Raw genomic sequence first — 26,253 nt, 5'->3', positions numbered from 1 at the left:
TGAGAAGGGCGAGCCTAGCACTGCTGCGTTTGTGTTCTCAGCCTTTTGAGTTGTTTGTGTGGTGTGGTATGGTGTTGTGGGGAGTGGTGTGGTGTGTGGTGCGGTGTTGTGGGGTGTTGTGTGGTGTGGTGCGTGGTGTGTTGTGCACATGGAGTGGTATGGTGTGTTGTGGTGCTGTGTTATGTGGTTTGGCATGTTGTGTGTTGTGCACATGATGTGTGATGTGTTATGTGGTATGGTGCACTGTGTGTTGTGCATATGGTGTGGTGTGATGTGGTATGGTGTGTTGTGTGGTGTAGTGTGTTGTGTTATGTGGTTTGGTGCATTGTGTGTTGTATACACGGTGTGGTGTTGTGTGGCATGATGTGGTGTTGTGTGTTGCTGTGTGGTGTTGTGTTATATGGTTTGGTGTGTTGTGTGTTATACACACAGGGTGGTGTTGTGTGTTATGTTTGGTATATTGTGTGTTGTGCACATGGTGTGGCGTTGTATTGTATTGTGTTGTCTGTCCCTCATGCACTCATGAGGACTCTTCCTTGCCCTCAGTGCGCCTCTACGGACCCAACTTCATCCTGCAGGTGTACTCGGCCCCGAGGAACTCCTGGCACCCCGTGTGCTGGGACAACTGGCGCGAGAGCTATGCACGGGCAGCCTGCGGAGACATGGGCTACAAGTGAGTGTGGCGCTCGGCGGCAAGGACAGGCAGCGTCCGCCTGGTGACAAGGGCAGGCAGTGGGAGCCTAAGAAAAACCCATCTTCTCTCTGCTCCTCTGTGGAAGAGCTGGCACACAAATACCGAGGCTATCGTCTCCTTCCGAAAACGGATGCCCGCAACCAGGAGGCAGAACCCATTGTGCTTGGAGCTGTGTCCTGTGTGTTCACCGACGCTCGCTCCCCCAGTCCCCTGCACCCTGACCTCTCCTTGGTCCATGTGGTGTCTGGTGTATTACTTGTGTGTGATATATTATATATGTATATATTATGTAAATATACAATATATGCATATATATGCACCTTATTGTGTATCATAAGCGTATCATATATGTATATACATGATATATATATGATTAGAATTTGTGCTTTCGTGTTCCAAAATATTAAGGTTCTCTTCTTCTGAACATTATACAAAAAGGGTATTAGGATGTAGAGAGGATTTGTGGTTGCTTCAAACTTCACCATTATTTTGAATAACATCTTCTGTCTTGAATGCTCATTTTTTAGGCAAAGTTTTTACTCCAGCCAAGGTGTGGTGGATGACAGCGGTGCCACCAGCTTTCTGAAGCTGAACACCAGTGTTGGAAGTACCGACCTGTATAAGAGACTGTTCCACAGGTATTGGTGATTCCCTTCTTGGAAAAACTGTGCAGTGAGAATGAGCTGCAGATGCCAGAGGCCACTGTCCTGAGTCAGAGTTCTCTGAGCTGCAATTCCGGGTTTGGATGATTTTCTTTTTGGGAGGAGGTTAGACTCTGTCTTAGTCATCTAGTGCTACTATAACAGAAATACCGCAAGTGCATGGCTTTAACAAAGAGAAATTTATTTCCTCACAGTAAAGTAGGCTAAAAGTCCAAATTCAGGGTGTCAGCCCCAGGGGAAGGCTTTTTCTCTCTGTCGGCCTTCTCATCAATCTTCCCGGGACCCTGGGTCCAAAGGACACGCTCTCCTCCCAGCATTGCTTTCCTGGTGGTATGAGGTCCTGTCTCTCTGCTCATCTCTCTCTTTTATATCTCAGAGATTGCCTCAAGGCACAGTCCAATCCTGTAGGTTGAGTCCTGCCTCACTAACACAACTGCTGCCCATCCTTCCTCATTAACATCATAGAAGCAGGATTTACAGCATGTAGGAAAATCACACAGTACTGGGAATCATGACCCAGCCCAATCGATATGCACATTTTGGGGGAACATAATTCAATCCATGACAGACTCTAAGCGGCACTTGTAGCTCTGAACAGCCCTATCGATATGCACATTTTGGGGGCACATAATTCAATCCATGACAGACTCTAAGCGGGACTCGTAGCTCTGAACAGCCCTGCATGTCTTCTTGGGAAGTGGCTAAGGTTATTTTCCATTTAGTCTGTGACCTCTGCCTTCTGTCCTTGATGGCACTGGATAACATTGCAAAATTGAGATTCAGCTTTATATATTTTCCCCCAAACATTTATGGGTGTACCTGCTCTATCATGTGTGGCCCTAGGAATCCCAGAGACTAACTCAAGGTCCCTGTTAGGGTGACCAACGCATGTCACTATGCCCTGGACTTGCTCGGTTTTAGCGCTGGGAGTACTGCTTCTCAGGGACCCCCCTCAGTTCCAACCCACTAGGAGGGCAGGTCCTCCAGCCCCAGCCCATGAACAGCCGCGTCAGGTGATGGAATGTTCTGGGGGCCTCAGCAAGAGAGGCCAGACCAGTTCAACCAAAACATCCCCTGTACCCTCACGGCTGTGGGGATGTTCTGTAGACACCGCCCCTCTGCCTTGAAGGTGTGTCCCATGTGGTCACACCAGAAACACTGTAACCAGAGAGACATGCTGGCCACAGACAGTGGGCTGCGGTCTCTCTGAAGGCAGACTCAGGCCACCCAGGTGACTGATGGGCACCTGCAGGTCCCAGCCTCTGCGTCTGCCACACTTTTGAGCAGACTCCCTCCCCTGGGCAGGTCACCGGGTGTCCACGGGTGGGAATGAATGCAAACCGTAGGTCCTATACTTGGTGGCTTAATTCTTGGGAGAGTGAAGGAGAGGGGTGGGCTCAAGCTACTAATTTTGTTTTGCATATGCTTAAAATAGTGGTATTCTGCCTATAATTATTATCTAAATTTTTTCTTTTGAATATACTTTACTTTTTAGGGTAGTTTTAGGCTTACAGAAATATTACAAAGAAAGTACAGAGAGTTCCATCATATTCCCTCTGCACATAGCTTCTCCTGTTACTAACATCTTGCGTTCCCGGGTACATTGGTTACAACGGATGAACCAACGCTGATACGTTAGCAGTAACACAAGTCCATAGTTTGCATCAGGGTTCATTCTTTGTTGTACAGTCCTACTGGTTTTGTCAAGCGCATCCTATGTCCCCTGATACAGTATCCTACATGATAGATTTCACTGCCCTCAAAATATATGCAGGTTTTTTAATGCTGAAGATAACATGTCCTTTCTTACACAACAGCCTTACTCACCCCCAGGTCTGGGTGGCCCATCCGCAGGTGGCTGGCCATGTCTGCACTGCCAGCAGGTGCCAGGTGCTGGATTTGGGGGGAGACGAACTAATCACACGCCCCTCCCTTCTGTGAGCAGGAGGCAGAAGCAGAGTGCATTGCATTCCCAGTGGTGTCTGGGGCGCTGGGTCCCCCCGAGTCTGGCTGACCCTGGGAATGTCACAGGGCAAGCCCAGGAGGGAGGGGCGCACACAGCCAGGTGCACCCAAAAACCACAGGGCTGTGGTCTGCCTGGCCGAGAAGCAAAACACAGCTGCCGGGAGTATTTGTAATTACTACCTGTTGCTTTGTCTTCCCCAGTTACACATGAAAGCTTAGAGCCCAGACAAATGGAGCTGCTAGGGGAGGGCCAGAAGGCCTGGCGTCCTCTGGCTGGAAGCTTGGGAACTCACTAGGTAGCTGACAGTGTGGAAGCAAGAAGAGAGCCTTGTGTGACATTCTGGAGTCCGCCTATGTAATGGGGCATGGAAATTCTACTTTTCCCTGTTTTCTTCCAGAAATTGCCCTTTGATGGCTGAGTCTCTGGGCTGGCCTGCTAGCCAGCTGCCTCTGCGATCACTGCTGCCAGCCCAGATGCTGGGGGCTAGTTGCTCAGTGAATTAATTTCTAGGTAGAGGACAGTTGGCCTCACGATTCTCAGATAACAACTTCTCTTCATGGGAATGTTTCTCTCCTTGCCACTGTCACTGCCCTCCAGCCACAGACCACCGGGGACACCTCTGAGGCCGAACAAAGTTGGGCAGCGAGGACAACACACACCAGGGGGCATCTGAATAAGGTGTTAGGACTAGTTTGGAGCCCTGATGGCGGAGTGGTTAAAAGCTCAGACTGCTAACCAAAAGGTTGGCAGTTGGAACCCACCAGGTTCTCTTTGGAAACCCTATGGGGCAGTTCTACTCTGTCCTATAGAGTCTCTATGAGTCAGAATCAACTCCAGGGCAACAGGTTTGATTTGGGTTTTAGGACTCATTACATGATTGGGGGTCGTGATTTGGGGGAGTGTCAAGGAAATAGGGCTTTGGTGTGGATTGGGTGCTTCCGGGAAGTGGAGGTACACTCTATGATTGGGTAACTTAATTTTTTTTTTTATCTAGAGAGTAGGAGTGAGAAACCTAAGCTGGGATCCACCATAAGGTGCAGCAGTTACCCTTCGTGGCCAGCAGAGGGGGCTGTGTGGTCACGTCTGTGGTTTGGACAATGCTCCTGTTTTGTCCACGTTCAGACATGACAATAGAGTGGGCTTGTTTTTTGTCTTGAGCCATCTGGTCACAGAGTGGCCTTGTCTGACTTTGGTGTTCTGTGAACTTGGCACATTCAATGCCAAAGCCTGGTTGTGAGGGTCGTCAAGGGCTGTCTTTCTCCTTCTCAGGATATTGGGGGAAAATGCACTGACCCAGAGAACTTATTATTTCCTTTTCATTCGTAACCTCTGATAGTTAGCTCCCAAAGAAGAAACTTCCATGTCCTTGTATACCTGGGCAAATTATTATATTGTTTTTATTGTCGTGAAAATATACATACAACACTGGCTATTCCAACTTTTTTTACATGTACAGTTCAGTGACATGAATTACGTCCATCGTGTTATATAGCCATCACCACTCTACCCATTTCAAATTAATCCACCACAGTTAACAGAAACTCAGTGCCCCCCTGAGCAATGGCTCCCTCCTCCCCCAACCCACACCTGATAAGCACTAATCAGCTTCCGTCTCCACACACTTGCCTTTTCAGGATATTTTATATACGTGGGATCATACAATATTTGTCCTTTCGTGACTGACTTATTTCACTGGGTCGCTATGAGTCCGAATGGACTCGATGGCGCTGCGTTCTTTTTTTTGTTGTTGTGTATTTCACTGAGCATGTTTCTAAGGTTCATCCATGTTGGTTATATGGCCTTTTTTTTAATACTATAAACAAATGTAGGCAGTCTTGGGAACCGAGAGGTCTCCAAACGGCTTCCTTAGAAAATTAGAGGATGATTTTAAATTCCGAGAATACCAATAATAGCTAACAATAGTGGGTGCTTACTCTCCCTACCACTCAATGAGTTGATACCATTATTAGCCCATCTTACAGATAGATAAACCGAGGCACAGAGTGATGAAATAACTTGCCTAAGGTCACACAGATGGGATTCGAACCTGATGGTTTGACTTAGTTTTTAATCTTCACCACTGTGCTCTGTGGATTTACTCACCTTATTTGAGGCTTAGCTGGGAGGGGGGCTTCTATTTCCGGGGAGACAGGGAGGGGCACCCTTGAAAGAAAATGTTACTCTCTAAGTATCTAGAGAGTCATATGCTTCCTCATTTCTTATCGTGACCAAAATCCCCCTTCTGTTTTCCAGCACTACCTGTTCTTCAAAGACAGTGGTGTCTTTACGCTGTATAGGTAAGCGCTTCTTGATTTATCTTTTTTACATTTCTGCATAGGAAACATTCAGTAGCTTCTGAAAAGTCTTCCCCTGTGTCTTTGGGGATGTAGGGAGAGGAGAGCTTGTGGGGGGAGGTGGGTTAACGGGCTGGAATGGGCTCACGGGCCTCTCCCTCTGGCCATACTCGGGCTCTGGCCTAGAAGCTCCTTTTTGAATCTTGATGTGCTTTGGACGCCTTCAGCCTTGGGTCCCAGAAGCGTCCCCTGAGGACAGGCAATCCTGAGGCACTGACAATCCCTGATTCTGTGTGCCGCTTCCAGGTCGAGCTGGGGGCCCCCGTGGGCGCTCCTGCTCCAGGAGGTGAAAAGAAGGGGCAGCATTTAGGCATCCTGGTAGCTGCAATATGTGGGTCTGAAGCATTTGCAGAAACATGCCGGCCAGGCCAAGGTCCAGCACAACCATGTGACAACCTGGTGCTCAACAGCCACTAGGATTAGGACAGACATGAGCCGGGAGACCAAGGATTCTCTTCTCCCTTCTCTTGGGGACTTTTGACAGTGGCTGGGATCCGGGTGTCCCCATCTCTGTGTTTGGGTTATTTGTGATTTCCAATCCTTTCGTGGAGCCCTGGTGACGCAGTTGTTAAGAGGCTGGCTGCTAACAGAAAGGTCAGCAGTTCGAATCCACCAGCTGCTTCTTGAAAACCCTCTGGGGCAGTTCTACTCTGTCCTATAGTGTTGCTATGGTCAGAATTGACTTGACGGCAATGGGTTTGGTTTGGCTTTTGGTTCATCCTATCATAAATATGGAGGACACCTTTCCCCCTCTCTCTGGTGGCCCAGTGCTGTTTCCCTACCACTTTGATCTTGGTCCAGAAGCTCAGCCTTCCAGTCTGATGTGGTAAACCAGCAGCCTCTCCCAGTTGGGCGGCATGGTCCCAGAGGTTGGTCATGTAGCCATAACATCAGGGCCAGGTTCAGCTCAGTACCAAGCCAAAAGGGTAGTCGTGCCACCCCTGGTGCCTATGCCACCCACCTTAGTGGGCGAATAAGACAGGGCTCGGGAAAGAAGTCAGGTGGCGGTGGTGCGGAGGCACTGAGTGAGGACTCTGGCGGGCTGCCCTGCCTGCTTCCCCGGGCAGTGACTGGCCCAGGGTGGGGGAGGGTGGAGAGGGCCCTGCCGTGGATAAATTCTCTGGAAAAGTCCCTGGGACTCAAAGTGCCCTCACCCCAATCTCCTCCCTCACTTGGATTGGGTTGATTATAGACCCACCCCCAACCCTCTGGGGCTCCCAGCATCGCCCCCAACGCTCTCCCCCAGGAGGCTCACTTGGGGGGGGACAGGCCCTGTTACCACAGGGTCAGTTGTCCGTGATGAAATTGGCACATCCTCTCCCTTACCTTCCTGAACACCCCCCCCCCACCTTCCTTTTTTTGGTTCAAGAATATTACTCCCCAGGCCTATGAACATGGTCCGTCCCTCCGGGACTCAAGAGCTCTCAGCAGCCCTTGGTTGTCCAGGGACCCCCTCCCCAGGATATGCTGGCGACCCTGGCAAAATCTCAGCAGGGCCCAATAGAAGGTGGCATTTGGTGCCAGGAGAGGAGGTGGTGCCTGGAAGGGTGTCTCAGAAGTGGGTGATTAGGTTCAGAACACGCCCTACACTGATGGCTTCATTAGCATTACAAAGAAAACCCTCTTCCCAGACAGGATTCCATTCACATGTGTAGTCCCAAGGATTCCAACACAAGTTTTTGGGAGACAATTCAATCCATCACAGAGGGCCTGGGAGGGGCAGAGGAACAGACCAGGTCAAGTTCTCTGTCTCTCTTGGTCTGTCTCTCTCTGTGTATCTGTCTCTCCCTCTGTATCTCTGAATGAGATAAGGCAACACTGCCTTTGTCGTCTGCCATCTGGCCTGGGAGATCCTTCACAAGGGGCTGTGTGGTCGTGGAGCTGGGTGCTGGGATGGGCACGGTATGTCCTTACTGGCACACGGACGCGTGTTGTGCTTACTCTTTAGAGTGCGGGGTCACCTCCAGTATGACCCACCAGAGCCGGATCGTGGGGGGTGAAAGCGCCGCCCTGGGGGCCTGGCCTTGGCAGGTCAGCCTGCATGTCCAAGGCGTCCATGTCTGCGGAGGTTCCATCATCACCCCCCAGTGGATCGTGACGGCTGCGCACTGTGTGGAAGAGTAAGTGGCTGTCCCAAGTCGCCAGGGAGGTGGGCGGTGGACTGAGAGAGCGGGGGCTCTAGAGCCAGACTTCTGGCTTGGAACGTGGCTCTGCCACTACAAGATGCTGAGCAAATGCTTACCCTCTGGAAGCCCCAGCTCCCTTGTCAGTAAGTGGGGGGGATGAGGGCACCTGCCTCTTGGCGTAGCTATGAGGACGTGTGTGTCAGAGTCCACCCTTCAGCACGTGGGCATTGCATGCATCCTGTATGCTTATTCTGGGCACCGGGGGTGCCGTGTGGGATTGGATGGTACAGCTAGAATTCCATCTAGCCTGGAGTCTTCTCAGCTCATAGAAGCCACCACCTCTCAAGAAGTCTGATCTCTCCAGGACGCTTGTCCCCAGAGAGTGAGCACTCAGACCTGATCCAAGAACTCATTCCCTGCCGAAAGCTACTCTGTGATCCCCAGTTAAGAGTCCTTGGTGACAGGAGTAGGGAGGAGTCATCATTTATAGTGTTAACCTTCATAGACGAGCTGCTGTTGTTACGGTTTGGTGCCGTCAAGTCGGCTCCAACTGGTGGTGACCCCATGCACAACAGAAGGAGATGCTGCCACGTCCTGCACCATCCCCATGATCGGTCATGGGTCAGAGCGCTGTGATCCATAGGATTTCCCTCAACTGATTTTCAGAAGTAGATCACCAAGCCTTTCTCCCTAGTCTTAGTCTGGAAGTTCTACTGAGCTGTTCAGCATCACAGCAGCACACAAGCCTCTATTGACGGACAGGCGGTGGTTGCACATGAGAGGTGCATTGGCCAAGAATCAAACCCAGGTCTCCTTCATGGATGGTGAGAGTTCTGCCACTAAGCCACTAATGTCCCAGCCCTTTTTTTTTTTTCTTCGTTAAACAGGTATATTGTCACATGACTGCTTTGGAGAAACCCTCCTTCAACAGGGCTGTTTTTCTGGCTTTGACTGGGTTCTGTGCCTGCGTGGGTGGCTGTATCTACCCTGTGTGTCAGACCCTGTTCAGTTCCTCTTTCAGCTCACATATTCCAGTCTTCTCATTGGTGGGGGGATTAGCACAGAATGCTGGCATCGGACGTGATGTGATGTCATTGGGTGCAGTGGTTTGCACCCCTCATGAAGACAGTGCAGATCGTAAAGGCCCCAAGTGCCTGGTCCTGGGATTGGTCCAGACGGAGGTGATATTACCAGCTGCTTCTGACTTTGATGGTGGATCTAGTCCCCACCTACATGAAGTCAGCTCCACTCCCTTGTCCAGCCACTTCTTGAGGATGAATTTCTGGAAAGGGAGCTAGCTAGCTATTGATCTCGGGACTGTGACACAGACTGCCAGGCTGCCCTCCAGGAAAATGGCCCAGCTTTGACTCACTGGCCATGGCTTCTCTTTCTGCAGACAGGGAAAAATTAGGAGGTCAAGTTGCCCATGGTCACACAGATAGGTACAAGGGCATTCCTAAGGTGCTTCAGCCTGGATCAGGTGAAATGTCCCCAAGTATGTGGAACACAATGGGAGTGCCAAATAAGGATGTGTGTGTGTGCACACGTGTGTGTGTGCTGTGTGTATATACAGGTGTTGTGTGTGTACATGTGCGTGCACTGTGTGTTTATGTCTGTGTGTGTGTGTGCACGTAGCAGCGCAGGAGTTGCTCAGGAAAAGGCAAGATGGGCTGTTCACAGGAAATGTGAGCTCTGAGGACCCGGCTGGTATTGAATCCGGGAAGAGGAGAGAGGCGGAGAGTCACAGAAAACTGCCTGCTTTTAAACCAAACGAGAAGGGCGAGGAAAACAGGAGCGGCCACCAGGGGGCGCAGGCCAGGGATTTTATGCCTCCCATGAGTGAGTTTGCAGATTCACAGTGGTGTGGGCTGTGCTCCAGGGTCTCACTGAGCCCCAAGGGTGATGGGGGGCTGGGCTTGGGTGGGACGACTCCTCTCCAGTTGCCTCTAACGCCCCAGAAGAACTGAATTTGGTGCAGAATTCTTCTACACTGAGAAGTGAGTGGAGGATCAAGGGCAGGCTAACCTTCACGTTATCAAACAAGGTAATGGGCACACAGGTCCCAGGCCTGTAAAGAGAACAGTGAGTGAACAGTGTGTCAGGTGGTATACACACGAGCGCGTCTGAGTGTGTGCAGCAGTCTCTGACCTATCAGAGGAGAAGCAGGCCTGGCCGCTGACAGCGTTTGTAGGGAAGTGACCGCAGAGTCTTTTCAGTTGAAGTCGCCTGCCCTGACCCCCATCCTTTGGTTGAAAGCACTCCCATCCTCTGCCTTGGCTCCTGGTGCAGCCACTTTCTCGTCCCCCAAGAGTGCACCCACCGTCCCTGACCCTGGAGTCTGCACCTGTACAACAGGTGTGCACTCTGTCTCCCCAGGGGCTAGTGTAAAGGTTGAAGGAAGCAATTCCTCTTTTTCCACCAGATTCTGGTGGCTTTCTAGAATTTGAGAATCCCCGGTGGTGCAGTGGTTACGGGTTCCGGCTGCTAACCAAAAGGTCGGCAGTTCAAATCCACCAGGCGCTCCTTGGAAACTGTATGGGGCAGTTCTACTCTGTCCTATGGGGTCGCTATGAGTCAGAATCGACTCAACAGCAACAGGCTTGGTTTTGGGATTTGGTTAAAAGGGAAAGGTGCCCCTGGGTGACACAACTGTTTGTGCTCGACTGCTAACCTAAATGTTGGCAGTTTGAACCCACCCAGTGACACCACGGAAGAAAACCCTGGCGATCTGCTCGCACTCTACTTGTCATGAGTTAGGATCAACTCAACAGTCACAGGTTTGGTTTGGTTTTGGTTAAAAGGGAAACATCTAGATAAAAGTAATACCTTGCTTGGTAAGCTTACAGCTTAGAATCTATTCATCAGTGCATATTTTTTAAGCACCTACTGTGTGCCAGGAGGAAACCCTGGCGACATAGTGATTAAGAGCTATGGCTGCTAACCAAAAGGCTGGCAGTTTAAATTACCAGGCGCTCCTTGGAAACTCTGTGGGGCAGTTCTACTCTGTCCCATAGGGCTGCAGTGAGTCGGAATTGACTCGATGACAACAGGCTTTGGTTTGGTTTGTGTGCCAGGCAGTGCTCTGGCATGTATAGGTAAGACCCAGTCCTGCCAGAGGGAGGTATGGAAGCTAAGGGAGAGATTTAGGCACAAGAAGTGTTCTTGAAATTGTGAAGGGTTTGTGGGTTGGTGCCTAGTGGAACATGAGAGAGACTGGATTCACTGATGAGATAAAACATGAGCGAGTCTTGAAAGAGGGGAAAGCGTGGCGGATGAGGCTGTGGGGAGGTGGGGAGAGACAGGAGGGACTCTGGATGTGGGGAGGGTGAGAAGAAGCTGAGGCCCCTCCTTGACAATCCTGTGTGGTTTGTGGCCAGCCGTACTGCCTCTGGGAATCATGGCTCCAGCTTATGGTTTTTGAAGGGGGCAGCGGTGGTTCAGTGGTACAATTCCTACCTTCCATTAGGGAGACCCGGGTTCCATCTCAGCCAATGCATTTCATGCGTAGCCAACAGCTGTCTGTCGGTAGAGGCTTCGATATGACGCTGAACAGATGTCAGTGGAGCTTCCAGACTAAGATGGACTAGGAAGAAAGGCCTGGCGATCTGCTTCTGAAAATCAGCCAGTGACACCCTATGGATCATAATGGTCCAGTCCGCAACCGATCGTGGGGATGGTGTAGGACTGAGCGCTGTTTTGTTCCAATGTCCATGAGGTCGCCGTGCGCTGGGGACTGACTCAACGGCAGCTAACAACAACTATGGATTTTTTTTTTTTGAAGTTTCTCAAGGGCACGCTTCACATCCATGGTTCTGAGATGCTGAGTATTGTATATCTTTCTTTTGCAGACCTCTTTCCAGCCCATGGTATTGGACAGCCTTCGCGGGGATTTTGAAGCAGTCTTCCATGGTATATGGAAGTGGGCACCAAGTAGAGAAAGTTATTTCTCATCCAAATTATGATTCCAAGACCAAGAACAATGACGTTGCTCTTATGAAGTTGCAGGCACCGCTGACCTTTAACGGTATGCATCTTTGTTCCTCTGGCTCAGGAGTGTGAATAATTTTGGCCAAATAATAAGTAGGTGCTGCGTGGAAATAGCTGTGCTGTGATGAATGGAAGCCAGGGAGCTGAGCTGAGTGAGGGTGCTGTGCTGGAGAAGGCAGGAAGGGCTCAGCAGAGGCCGAGTCACCTGAAAATGAGTGAGTGCTGTGTTGAGGGAAGATTTTTTCTACTGTATAGAGTGGTTTTTAATCAATAGATACAGAAGTCTAGAGCAGAGTTTCTCAGCTGGGACTTGACTGATATTTAGCCAAAAAAAATCCAAATCCGTTGCCGTTGAGTCAATTCTGAGTAGAACTGCCCCATAGGGTTTCCAAGGAGCGGCTGGTAGATTCGAACGGCTGACCTTTTGGTTAGCAGCTGAGCTTTTAAGCACCGCGCCACCAGGGCTCCTTTTAGGGCTGGATAATTTTCTGTAGAGGAGCCTACCCTCTGCCTTGTAGGGCGTTTAGCAGCGTCTCAGCCTCTGCCTGTGAGCTCAATACCAGTTGCCATGTTGTGATGACTAAAAATGTCTCCTAATGTTGCCAGATCTTCCCTGGGGGACAAATCTACCTCCATTTGAGAACCACTTGTCTATCATTTGTAAAGATACTTTCTTTTTCATGTACCGTCCAAAAGTAAGAGACTTGAAAATAAGGATAATTTAAAACAACAAAAGCAAACACACCTCCTCTTAGCTCCTGGCTTCTTCCTCGACTCCTATTCTAGTCCATCCAAGGGTCCGCAATGTTCTAGCCACACACAGGAACGGAAGACACAAAACCTAGTCCCTCCCCACGAGTTGCTTGCGTTTAACTTGGGAAGTGATTTACACACAGAAAAAGCAATCCGTGGGCAATGGCCTGTTGTCCATGGAAACAATTTCTCCATTTCCACCAGATCCTGATGGCTTTCTAGAATTTGAGTCTCCCTCTTCAAGGGGGAAAACCTAGATAAAGTAATACCTTGACTGACAAGCTTACGCCTTGGAGTCACGGTTACTAACTGCCACGGAGTCGGCCCTGACTCACGATAACACCATGCACAACAGAACGAAACGCTGCCAGGTCCTGCATCATCCCCGTGATCAGTTGCGGATCAGACCGTTGTGATGCATGGCTGATTTTCGGAAGTAGATCTCCAGGCCTTTCTTCCTAGTCTGTTTTAGTTTGGAGGCACTGCTGGAACCTTTTCAGCATCGCAGCAACACACAAACCTGCACTGACAGATGGGTGGTGGCTACGTGTGAGGTGCATCGGCTGGGCATGGAAGGCAAGAATTCTACCACTGAACCACCACTGCCCCCTACAGTCCATTTTAAAAACAGACAAACCAGTTGCAGTGGAGTGGATCCAAGTTGTGATGACCCCCGTGTGACTCCATAGAGTTTGATGCTGTCAGGTGCCGTTGAGTCAATTCCAACTCATAGGGACCCCGCGTAATAGAGTAGAACTGTCCCATCAGGTTTTCTTGGCTCTAATCTTTATGGAAGGAGCCCTTTTGGCCAGTGGCTAAAGCCCCTGGCTGCAAACCAAAAGGTTGTTGGTTCAAACCCACCAGCTGCTCCATGGGAGAAAGATGTAGCAGTCTGATTCCATAAAGATCGACCACCTTGGAGACCCTATGGGGCAGTTCTACTCTGTCCTAATGAGTTCCCTGTGAGTCGGAATCAACTCGAGGGTAACGGGTTTGGTTTTGGTTTGGTAATCTTCAAAGGAGCAGATTGCCAGGTCTTTCTCTCAAGGAATCACTGGGTGAGTCCAAGCCACCAACCTTTTGGTTAGCAGCTGAGCACTTAACTGTTGCACCACCAGGGCTCCTTAGAGTCTATTAACACCCAAACCCAGTGCTGTCGAGTCGATTCCCACTCATAGCGACCCTATAGGACAGAGTAGAACTGCCTCATAGAGTTTCCGAGGAGCACCTGGTGGATTCGAACTGCCGATCCTTTGGTTAGCAGCTGTAACACTTAGCAGTCTATTAGTATGTGTTTATTAAGCACCTACCGTGGCCATCAGCTTTTTGGCCATTGCCACATGTATGTCTTTTCTACCCTCAGTCACGTGAAAATATTGCATATTTTTAGAGGTAGAATTAGCAAATAATTCTGTATGTAACTAGCATAACTCTCAGAAGAGTTATGCCTGTTAGAACAAGGCACCAGGCGGGGGCAGAAAGTGGGAGTTTCAGGTCACATCGGAGTCCAGAAATTTCCTTGGGGAAGATGGCAGTGATTGCAGCCCCAGCAGCGCTTACCTGGGAATGGTCCAGGTGGAAACCATCCCCTGAGGCTTCCGTTAAACCAGACTAGCTCACAGCGTTGTCTCTTCTTCAAACAGACAGAGTAAGTCCTGTGTGTCTGCCCAACCCGGGCTTGATGCTGGAGCCCACGCAGACCTGCTGGATTTCTGGGTGGGGTGCCACCCAAGAGAAAGGTAAGGCTCCCAGCACACAGGAAACTGGTCTGTCATAACAGGGTGCCAGGTTTGGAAGTGGGAAGTCCAAGCTTTAACCCTGATTCTACTAAGTGCCTGGATGACTTTGGGCAAATCCCTCAGTCTTTGTGCCTCAGTTTTCTCACCTGCTAAATGGGAAAAATTGTACCCGCCCTACTGAATGCACAGCAGTGTTCCTGATAAGATCCAACAGGACAATGTGTGAAAACTGATTTTTGAAGTGTAAAAAAACCAGTTGTCATTGATTTGGTTCCGACTCACGGAGACCCCATGTGTGTCAGAGTAGAACTGTGGTCCATGGAGTTTTCAGTGGCTGGTTTTTGGAAGTAGATCACTAAGCCTTTCTTCTGAGGTGCCTCTGGGTGGACTTGAACCTCCAACCTTTCTGTTGGCAGTGAGTGCGTTAACCGTTTGACATGTAAAGGCCATATAAGTTTAAGACGTGTAAACCATCCCTCTCTCAGCCCATGTCCACATCCCATAGTTAATAAAGGGCTGCCCAGAAAGTCTCCATCCTACCCTTGGTAATGGTCTTGGTGAGAATGGGCTCCATGACCTGTGAACAGTCAGCCATAGAACGTCAAGTCCACATCCTTCTGCCCAGACCACCACAGGCAAGTGGAAGGCACTAGGCTTTCCAGTGTGGGCTTGCCTGGTTCCCACAGTCATAATTTGCCTCCATTCCAGATAACATTTCCCAGATGAAGGGACCCTGGCTGTTTCATTTGTAGGGAGGGTTGGAAGTGCTTGGTGGTACAAAGAATTATTTTATGAGTGGTTTACATCCTTGTACTTCCAAAAAAAAAAAAAAAAAAAAACTTAGGGCACACATATAAGAAACCTTTTAAAACAAGGAAAAGAGTATAAGTTCTGGGTGATTTGAGAGGTGTCAGGGAGACAGTGGTGGGTATCCAGGTACCTTGTTAAAACAAAATTCCTGTAGTTCAGCCTTATGGTTGACTGCAAGCCTCCGAGGCAGCTAAGATAAAAGGGAAAGGCAACAGATGTTTGTAGTACACCTTTAGGTGCTGGACTGCCCACGGTGCTGGACTGCAGTGATGAACAAAACATGACAAAAATATGTGTCCTCAGGAAGCTCACGTCCTCTCATGGATGTCTGCAGAGCAGGGAGAGGTCAGGTGAGCAGGGAAGCAATAGACATCCACATAGCAGAGGACAGGACCCTGACAATGAGGGCCTGGTTACTCTGGTCAGGGAAGGCTTGTGGGAAAAGGTGACATTCCAGCTGGGACCTAGAGGGCAAGAATGTTCAAGGAATAGAAAATCCAGTGTGGCTGGGGCGCGAGGACAGGGAACAAGAAGGCGGACTTGTCCCAAGAGACAGGAACAGCCACATAAACCAGACTACATCAGCTGGAGACTGGAAGAACTAGATGGTGCCCAGCTACCACCAATGACTGCCCTGACAGGGAACACAACAGAGAAGCCCTGATGGAACAGGAGAACAGTGGCAGTGGGATGCAGACCTCGAATTTTTGTAAAAAGACCAGACTTAATGGCCTGACTGAGACTGAGGGACCCCAGAGTTCATGGCCCCCGGACCCTCTGTTAGCCCAAGACAGGAACCATTCCTGAAGCCAACTCTTCAGACAGGGATTGAACTGGACTATAAGATAGAAAATGATAACCGGTGAGGAGTGCGCTTCTTGGTTCAAGTAGACACGTGAGACTATGTGGGCAGCTTCTGTCTGGAGGTGAGATGAGAGGGCAGAGGGGGTCAGAAGCTGGCTGAATGGACACGGGGAATACAGGGTGAAGAGGAGGAGTGTGGTGTCTCATTAGGGGGAGAGCAGATAGGAGTACACAGCAAAGTGTATGTAAGTTTTTGTATGAAAGACTGACTTGATTCGTAAACTTTCACTTAAAGCACAATAAATTAAAAAGAAGGTGGGCTTGGGCCAGGTCATGCTTGGTGCTGTGGTGTGGACACTCGTCTGTTCTGAGCTTATCTGGTGCTGCTCTAGCAGAACTTCCACGAGTAACATTTGTCTCAGCTTCGCTGGTGTTCTCCTTGGCATTCCTTGGCGATCTCCACGTGGCATCTTGGTACCCCATCTGTGCTTCCTTGTTTCTCTGCCTAAGCTGCTCTTTTTATAATAGCTCAGAAGCCATTGGCTTAAAACTCACCTACACTGATGTGGCCTCATTAACATAACAAAGAAACCCTTATCTCCAAACATCTGCTGGCAGAGCAGTTAGGACTGCAATGCATATTCTGAGGGACACAATTCAGTCCAAAACAGGGGTGACATGACCTGACCCACATTGCTAAAGGCCCTCTCATGGCTGTGTGAGGAGTGGCAGAAGGAGGCAGGAATGGCAGCAGAAGAGCAATGAGGAGGCCATTGCTGGGGTCCCCTGAGACAAGATGGCAACCCCCACCATGGGGGTGGATACGGAGGTGCAGCTACATTTGGGGTGGGGCCTTAGCTTTGCTGATGGACTGAACGTGAAGGAGAGGGAGATGAGAAGTCAAGGAAGTGTGGCTTCTAGTGTTTTCTTCTGACAGTGGTAGGGGCTGGGGGGAGCCAGTCCCTGCAATGGGGAGGATGGGGTGGTCAGAATTTGGGGTGCAGGAAGACGGGGTTCTGTCTTAGCATGTGAAGTTTGGGGTGTCAAGTAGACATCAAGTGGAAGTAGTAAGACAGGAAGTAAAGAAGTAGAGACAGCAGGTGTCAGTAATTGTTGGAGAAATTTTAATGAGCAAGAGAGCAGAGAAGTGGGGTGATGGGTGGAAGAAAAAAAACCCAAACCCACTGCCGTGGAGTCGATTCCGACTCATGGCAACCCTATAGGCTAGAATAGGAAAGGCTGGTTTGTCTAAAAGGGAAATACACCAAAACCAGGAATGAAACCCATTGTTGTCAATTCCGACTCATGACAACCCCATCTGTTACAGAGTAGAACTTCTCTCTAGGGTTTTCTTGGCAATAATCTTTACAGAAGCAGATTGCCAGGCCTTTCTCCTGTGGCGCTGCTGGGCGGGTTCAAACTGCCTGTCTTTTGGTTAGAAGTCGACTGCAGACACCTAGGGACCTACGGGGGGAAGTACAGGAGCTCACTGTGTGGCCCTGGGGATGATCCAGCAAAGAGGCAGCTACACTGGGAAAATCAATCCAACGGAACCAAGTCCTTGGGTGGAAGAAAGAGCCTGATTCCAGAGGCAGGAAGCTCTCTGCCCCGAACCTGAACTCTAAAACACCACTTGTCATGGAATCAACTCAGACTCACATTGACCTCATGTGTGTCCGGGTAGAACTGTGCTCCACAGGGCTTTCGGTGACTGTGATCTTTTAGCAGTAGGTTGCCAGGACTTTCTTCTGAGGTGCCTCTGGGTGGACTCCAACCTCCAACCTTTTGGTTAGCAGCCGAGCCTTGATTATTTGCACATTCATCACCGATGCTGCCAGGATGCTCCACAGGATGGGCTGGGGAGGGAGGAGGGAAGGGACATGGGCGTGTACGCAGTGTCTGTCGTGGCGGCTTCCAGGAAGGACATTGACTTTTTCTGAGAAAGCATTTGCAGCACCAAGTGCCCTTTGTCCTCTACCCTCAGGGAAAACCTCCAACGAGCTGAATGCAGCCAAAGTGCCCCTCATCGAGACCTGGATATGTAACAACAGATACATCTACAATGACCTCGTCACTCCTACCATGATCTGCGCAGGGTACCTGGAGGGAAACATCGACTCCTGCCAGGTAACGGAGGTTCCTTATTCAGCCTTACCGGCCCCAGTGAGCATGGCATCAATTCCGACTATGGCCGATCCCCATGTGTCAGAGTGGAGCCGTGCTCACAGAGCTTTCAGTGGCTGATTTTTCGGAAGTACATCACCAGGCTTTTCTTACAAGGCATCTCTGGGTGGACTCGAACCACCAACCTTTCAGTTAGCGGCCGAGCACATTGACTGTTTGACCACCCGGGGACTCCTGTTCAACCTTAGAGGATGCCTTCTGGCCTTGCCCAACTCCAGACTGAGCTGGCGAGAGCGAGCAGAGACCCCGTGACGCTGGATTTCCTGGGGCCGGGGACCTCAGCTGGGTGCAGACCTGGCTCAGGCCCTTGGGGAGCTGTGGTGTCTGCTCAGTGTGAACGTACCTGGGTGCCAGGAGCAAGCACTACCGAAAAAAACCCTATGACGCCCCTTCTTCCGGAAATACTTCTATTCGGCAAAAGTGTCAATTGAACAGAAATAAGTCTTCTGAGTATTTTAAAACACAAGCAACAATTTCTTTAGTGCCAATTAGCTGATATAGATGCCTGTTCATCCTGGGTATAATCTCCTGTAAATTTGAAATACTCCAAAATATTCTCTCACAATATTTCTATTACCTCTTATTGGTGGAGATGTGAAACCTGCACAGTCATACTGAGTGAGACACACACACACACACACACACCCCTCAGTGCCCTCAGAACCCACACTGACACACACACACACACACACACTGCTCAGGGCCCTCAGAACTCACACTGACACACACCCCTCAGTGCCCTCAGAACTCACACTGACACACACACCCCTCAGTGCCCTCAGAACTCACACTGACACACACACCCCTCAGTGCCCTCAGAACTCACACTGACACACACACCCCTCAGTGCCCTCAGAACTCACACTGACACACACGTACCCCTCAGTGCCCTCAGAACTCACACTGACACACACACACCCCTCAGTGCCCTCAGAACTCACACTGACACACACATACCCCTCAGTGCCCTCAGAACTCACACTGACACACACCCCTCAGTGCCCTCAGAACCCACTCTGACACACACATACACCCCTCAGTGCCCTCAGAACCCACACTGACACACAAACACACCCCTCAGTGCCCTCAGAACTCACACTGACACACACACCCCTCAGTGCCCTCAGAACCCACACTGACACACACATACACCGCTCAGTGCCCTCAGAACTCACACTGACACACACACCCCTCAGTGCCCTCAGAACCCAGTGACACACACACACACACACACCGCTCAGTGCCCTCAGAACTCACACTGACACACACGCACCCCTCAGTGCCCTCAGAGCTCCCACTGACACACACCCCTCAGTGCCCTCAGAACTCACACTGACACACACACACCCCTCAGTGCCCTCAGAACTCACACTGACACACACACACACCCCTCAGTGCCCTCAGAACCCACCCTGACACACACACACTGCTCAGTGCCCTCAGAACTCACACTGACACATACACACCCTTCAGTGCCCTCAGAACCCACACTAACATACACCCCTCACACTTCCCACAGCACCCTCGGTGGTCAGGGCGTGAGGAGGTTGTGACTTGATTCTCTGCTGTCTGATGCGTGTCCCTCCAGGGTGACAGTGGAGGTCCTCTGGTCACTTTGAAGAGCAGCGTCTGGTGGTTGATTGGGGACACGAGCTGGGGATCCGGATGTGCCAAGGTGAACAGGCCAGGCGTGTATGGAAACATGACAGTATTCACAGACTGGATTTACCAACAAATGAGGGTAATTTCCCCCACAGCTCCTCCTCCCTGAGTTCTCACTGATTGATTGTACCAAAGTCCAGGTGACTCTGAGGGTGGTGGTGTCACCAGGAAGCTGACTGCTGGCCATGTGTCTGCAGCTAGCACGGCTTCCCCCTCCATGAACGCCCCCCATCATTGTAAGCTAATGTCATTGGCCTGTGGGCCTGTGGGTCTTGGTGAAGACATCAGGTCTCAGCTCTCCAGAGTCCAGAGCAAACAGAACTGTACCTGGGGCTCCCCAGAGCTCTCATGACCACGCTTGGTCCTGGTTCCGCTGACCCAATTACCCCCAGACATCATCGAATCAAACTTTGGGTGATCGGTGGAGTGAAGCAAAGCAACCATTGAGTCCTTACTATGCTTCTTCCTTTTCCGGGGCTCTGGATGAGGCGGCTCCCAAGTTTCCAGGTGGCGGAGCAGCTGGGGGTCCCTGGTTCCCAGGCTTTGGTACAAGGGAAGCTGGTTGTGAAGTGGGGCAGGCCCTGGGCCTTCTCTGTGACCTCTGCCTCACAGACTTATTTAGCTTACAAATGCCTCTTGTCAATCTAAGAAAAAAAATAATCCTACCTTTTTTGTGTTTTAAGGACATAACATTAAAAAATAATAATAATAACATCAGTTTCTTTTTCCTTGTTGAACAGGCCAACAGCTAATCCAGACACCCGTGAAACCACTACACAAGGAGATGGAGGCTGTTTTCAATTCCCCGAGCTTTATGTGTGGTTAGAGGTGATTGGAAGGTCCTTTCATTTTTATTAAACAGTGAACTTGGCTGACTGGGTGCTCTCCACAGAGGCTCCTCTGAGGCCCACTCTCCCCACATGGCATGGGGGCCCTGACGCCTGTCCAGAGGGGTGGCTGGCTGGGCTGGGTGTGGGCGCCTGGGGTCAGACACTTCAGGGCCTGTGGAACAGAGCACTGAAGAGCTGGACGTGCCCCGCTGGGTCCCCCTGCTGGCCCCACCATGGAGCCTACTTTGGGGAGAACTGGGAGATGGGGACCTCTCAGCTGCTGGATGGCTTGAGACAGAAAAGGAAATGCGCCCCCTGGAGAGAGCTGGGGGACCTGGAGGCTGGGGAAGACCCCCAGGGACGCCCCATGCCTCCCCCACACCAGGGGTTTGCTGGTCATTTTCAGTGCCTTCTGAGCAGACCCAGACGGGGGCTGGAGATAAGGGACCAGCCTTCATGCGCAATGGTGTGATGGTCACCTCTAAGGGCATCAATGGTCAATGGCCTTTTTCTCCTTGGGGGGGTGAGAGTGTGGACAGAGCCCTTGGAGCAGGGAAGTGATGGCAAAACATGTTCACCCCAGACCCCCACGAGTTCCCAACCACCCGCTGCCCCAGGGCCCCTGCGTGTTGTGTAGGGGGCCCCCTGGCTGGAGACCAGCCTTACTCCCCATCCCCTCCTCCCAGCCTCCTTGTAGATGGTGCCCCCTGGGTTATCAGAATGGGGGCCATTGGGTGCCAGGCTGGCCCTCCACATGCCTGGTAACCACATGGACAGTTGAGGCTGCCTGGGGAATCAGGAACACCCACCCCAGATGCACTGTTTGCATGCAGCATCCCCACATGTGACTACCTCAGTGCTCAGAGGGAATCTTTGCCTTTTGACGCCCATAAGCAGTTCGCCTACACTCAGCTCTTTGAAATTCTTCTTGTCCTTGCAAAGCAGGAGCAGGGGTGTATTTGAGCTACTTCTTCACAATGCCTGACTCCTAATTCCACATTAGTAAATGAATGTGCTGAGGAAAGCCACCTGTGTTTGTGACAAAGACGAGAGGGATATACTCTGGACTCCCTAGGCCCACTCCAACTCCTTCATTTCCACTGCAGGGATATGCCAAGTGTGCTCTAACCTGAGGACTGCTTTTCCGTGGTCCCACTTCCTTTCCAAGGACACTGGTTTTCAAGAATGAAATGGAAGTTTCTACGGCTAGGACTTGACCTTGAAATTGAAGGGCAGGACAGCTTTGTGCACATGAGCTTTGAGGCTGGGGTGGGAATGTCCTCCCTGGGATCTGCAGACAACTCCACCCTGCAGGGTGCCCACTTCCCGTTCCAGGTGTGAAAACACTTTGTCATGACGGAAACATGCCTTCTCCAGTGCTTCCTTTTATTTATGTGAACTGCTGTTTGTCTTGTTTTGTATCTTTTTTAAACTGTAAAATTCCACTGTGAAATATCCTGCCAATAAATTATATGATTTTTTTCCCCAAATATTTACGGAATTGCTGATGTTTTCCACGGCAAGTGGTTCATTCGCCATCCTGCTTTTCCTTGTATGGGAATGATGTTGGCGTGGTCGCTGTGCAGCAGAGGCAAGAGTGGAGGTGCTGGTCAGAGGTCACATGGATGGGAGTGGGGGCTGGGCAGACCCATCCTCTGGTGGGTCCCGTCTGCTCCCAGTGATGCCCTGAGGATGACCCCTGAAAGGTTGCCTCTCTTGGCTTCTGACCCAGAGCACCAACTGTCTTCTATACTTTTCTCCCTCAGATCCAGCCAAACCAAGTCCAAATTCCACTCCCTAAAGCTGTCTTCTGAAGTCCCTGCTAGCTCAATGGTTTCAGACCTGCTTCCTCCAATAATGCCAATCCCATTGCCCTGGAACTGTGACTGGGTGGGAGAGGAGGTGTGGCAAGCTTTCCACGTGCTTGAAAATAGGAATCACATCTTATTCTTTGTACCCCAGCCTCCAATCCAGCAGGTCCTCAATACATGACAGGTGACAGGGTCCTTTATGTCAAAATGTATTAAAATTACTACAAAAAAGTTGTAGTTTGTAAAGGAAGCACATATTTTTGTGTGAGACAGTAATATCCTTAAATATACCAAAAATATCCACCTGAGCAAAGCACTTGGCGTTGTTTTCAGCTACGTATAAACCCTGGTTGTGTAGTGGTTAAGTGCTACGGCTGCTAACCAAGAGGTCGGCAGTTCAAATCTACCAGGTGCTCCTTGGAAACTCTATAGGGCAGTTCTACTCTGTCCTATAGGGCCACTGTGAGTCAGAATCGACTAGACTGTGACGGGTTTTTTTTTTAACAGACTCCAGTATGACCTTATGTTAACTTATAATATCTTCATGTATATGCATCCCAGAATCCTTTACCCAGACCATGAAGTTCTAGGCGACCTGGCCCCTGTCCTCCTCTGTGACCACAGTTCCCATCGCTGTCTCTCCGGCCCACTACTCTACAGCAGGGCTCAGCATGCCAGCTCACTCCCTCCCAAGGGCCTAGAATGGTCTTCCTCATCCTCACAGGGCTACCTCCAATCTCTCGTTCAGATCTCAGCCCTAGTGCTCCTTCTCAGGCAGGCCCTCTCTGTCCACCAACCTTCGGGTACTCCATCCACCCCTGCCCACCGTCATTGGCTAGCACGTCACCTCATTTTAATTCTCTGCATAACACTTGTCAGCATCAGATATTTGTCTTTTGTTTCTTGTGTATCACTAGGTTAGTTTACCTGGCTTCTTCTCGCTGGAGGGAGGGTTGATCATGAGACCAGAGACTTGGCAGTCTTGTTCATGGCCACCTCTCCAACACCCAGAGTGGTGTGCTTAATAAGTATTTGTTAACTACCTGAACAAATTAATTAAAAAAGAAAGAAAAATTAAAGCATCTAAAAACTGCTGACAGTGCCCTTCTCTGTGACTTAATACTAAGCTGAACAGTAGAAGATGCTCATGGGCCGGTGCTGCACACCAAGGCACGTGCGTTTCCCAGTTGGAATCCTCTATTACAAACTGAGACACTCAGTTAGAGAGGTTGGGTATGAACATGACTATGAGAAGGCTCTCTCTCCCCAGCTAGGGTGAGTCCTAATTACAAACCCCTGTTTTTATTATATCACTACCTTTTCTCCAAATAAATTGCAACAGTCTCAGCTTTCATGATCAACCACTGGTTCCAGGGGAAAGACTTTCTCGGCCACCTTTCTTCCCCCCCAGCGGAAGGAGGTTCAAAGGTAGACTCACATACGTCTTGGCTGTTGGTAGCATGAAGAGATGTCCTCAGACAAACCTTTTATTGAGGATAAGATATGTTTTTAAATGACAACTTTTGGTAATAAGAAGATTAAAACACTCAAAAAAGACTGGGTTATAGAAGACATTAAGGAGGGAATAAAGAAATTCATAGAATGCAATGAGAATGAAAACACTTCCTATCAAAACCTCTGGGACACAGCAAAAGCAGTGCTCAGAGGTCAATTTATATCAATAAATGCACACATACATAGAGAAAAAAGAGCCAAAATCAGAGAACTGTCCCTACAACTTGAACAAATAGAAAGCAAGCAACAAAAGAATCCATCAGGCAGCAGCAGAAAACAAATAATAAAAACTAGAGCTGAACTAGACAACAGAAAAACAATTGAAAGAATTAACAAAGCCAAAAGCTGGTTCTTTGAAAAAATTAACAAAATTGATAAACCATTGGCCAGACTGACTAAAGAAATACAGGAAAGGAAACAAATAACCTGAATAAGAAAAGAGATGGGCCACATCACAACAGACCCAACTGAAATTAAAAGAATCATACCAGATTATTACGAAAAATTGTACTCTAACAAATTTGAAAACCTAGAAGAAATGGATGAATCCCTGGAAAAACACTACCTACCTAAACTAACACAATCAGAAGTAGAACAACTAAATAGACCTATAACAAAAAAAGAGATTGAAAAGGTAATCCAAAAACTCCCAAAAAACAAGGCCCTGGCCCAGAAGGCTTCACTGCAGAGTTCTACCAAGCTTTCAGAGAAGAGTTAACACCACCACTACTAAAGGTATTTCAAAGCATAGAAAATGATGGAGTACTACCTAACTCATTCTATGAAGCCACCATATCCCTGATACCAAAACCAGGTAAAGAGACCACAAAAAAAGAAAATTACAGACCTATATCCCTCATGAACATAGATGCAAAAATTCTCAACAAAATTCTAGCCGAGAGAATTCAACAACATATCAAAAAAATAATCCACCACGAACAAGTGGGATTTATACCAGGCATGCAAAAAAAGAAGGTATGCAAGGCTGGTTTAATATTAGAAAAACCATTAATGTAAACCACCATATGAATAAAACAAAAGACAAAAACCACATGATCTTATCAATTGATGCAGAAAAGGCATTTGACAAAGTCCAACACCCATTCATGATAAAAACTCTCAGCAAAATAGGAATTGAAGGAAAATTCCTCAACATAATAAAGGGCATCTGTACAAAGCCAACATCACTAAATGGAGAGAGTCTGAAAGCATTTCCCTTGAGAACAGGAACCAGACAAGGATGCCCTTTATCACCGCTCTTATTCAACATTGTGCTAGAAGTCCTAGCCAGAGCAATTAGGCTAGACAAAGAAATAATGGGCATCCGCATTGGCAAGGAAGAAGTAAAATTATCTCTATTTGCAGATGACATGATCTTATACACAGAAAACCCTAAGGAATCCTCCAGAAAACTACTGAAACTAATACAAGAGTTTGGCAGAATCTCAGGTTATAAGATAAACATACAAAAATCACTTGGATTCCCCTACATCAAAAAAAAGAACATCGAAGAGGAAATCAATACCATTCACTGTAGTCCCCAAGAAGATAAAATACTTAGGAATAAATCTTACCAAAGATGTAAAAGACCTATACAAAGAAAACTACAAAGTACTAGTGCAAGAAACTAAAAAGGACCTACGTAAGTGGAAAAACATACCTTGCTCATGGATAGGAAGATTTAACATAGTAAAAATATCTATTCTACCAAAAGCCATCTATACATACAATGCACTTCTGATCCAAATTACAATGACATTTTTCCGTGTGATGGAGAAACAAATCACCAACCTCATATGGAAGGGAAAGAAGCCTCAGATAAGTAAAGCATTTCTGAAAAAGAAGAAGGAAGTGGGAGGCCTCACTCTACCTGATTTTAGAACATATTATACAGCCACAGTAGTCAAAACAGCCTGCTACTGGTACAACAGGCACATAGACCAATGGAACAGAATTGAGAACCCAGATATAAATCCATCCACATATGAGCAGCTGATATTTGACAAAGGCCCAGTGTCAGTTAATTGGGTGAAAGATAGTCTTTTTACAACACACTAGGAAGTCAGAGAAGCAGACTCGAGCAATTAGAATGCAGACTGGGACATCTGGAGGACCAGGGAATCAACACCAACATAGCTGAAAAAAAATCAGATAAAAGAATTAAAAAAAATGAAGAAACCCTAAGAATTATGTGGGACTCTATCAAGAAGGATAACCTGCGGGTGATTGGAGTCCCAGAACAGGGAGGGGGGACAGAAAACACAGAGAAAATAGTTGAAGAACTTCTGACAGAAAACTTCCCTGACATCATGAAAGACGAAAGGATATCTATCCAAGATGCTCATCGAACCCCATT

At 49.0% G+C, this 26,253-nt stretch overlaps 1 protein-coding gene across 1 annotated transcript in view; it reads left to right on the top strand.

Annotated features, from left to right (window-relative positions):
• TMPRSS2 (transmembrane serine protease 2) overlaps positions 1–19,850 on the top strand; it is a 40,811-nt gene extending 20,961 nt beyond the window's left edge. The window contains exons 5-12 of the mRNA XM_023559111.2: positions 547–673; positions 1,222–1,332; positions 5,576–5,619; positions 7,625–7,796; positions 11,651–11,826; positions 14,186–14,281; positions 17,880–18,022; positions 19,668–19,850. Coding sequence (XP_023414879.2) covers positions 547–673; positions 1,222–1,332; positions 5,576–5,619; positions 7,625–7,796; positions 11,651–11,826; positions 14,186–14,281; positions 17,880–18,022; positions 19,668–19,850 — 1,052 coding nt within the window. The remainder of the gene's footprint in view (positions 1–546; positions 674–1,221; positions 1,333–5,575; positions 5,620–7,624; positions 7,797–11,650; positions 11,827–14,185; positions 14,282–17,879; positions 18,023–19,667) is intronic.
• Positions 19,851–26,253: the final 6,403 nt, after the last annotated feature.

Source organism: Loxodonta africana, chromosome 2 (genome assembly GCF_030014295.1).
Source record: "Loxodonta africana isolate mLoxAfr1 chromosome 2, mLoxAfr1.hap2, whole genome shotgun sequence".
Lineage (NCBI taxonomy): Eukaryota > Metazoa > Chordata > Mammalia > Proboscidea > Elephantidae > Loxodonta > Loxodonta africana.
This window is presented reverse-complemented; position numbering and strand designations above follow the sequence as displayed.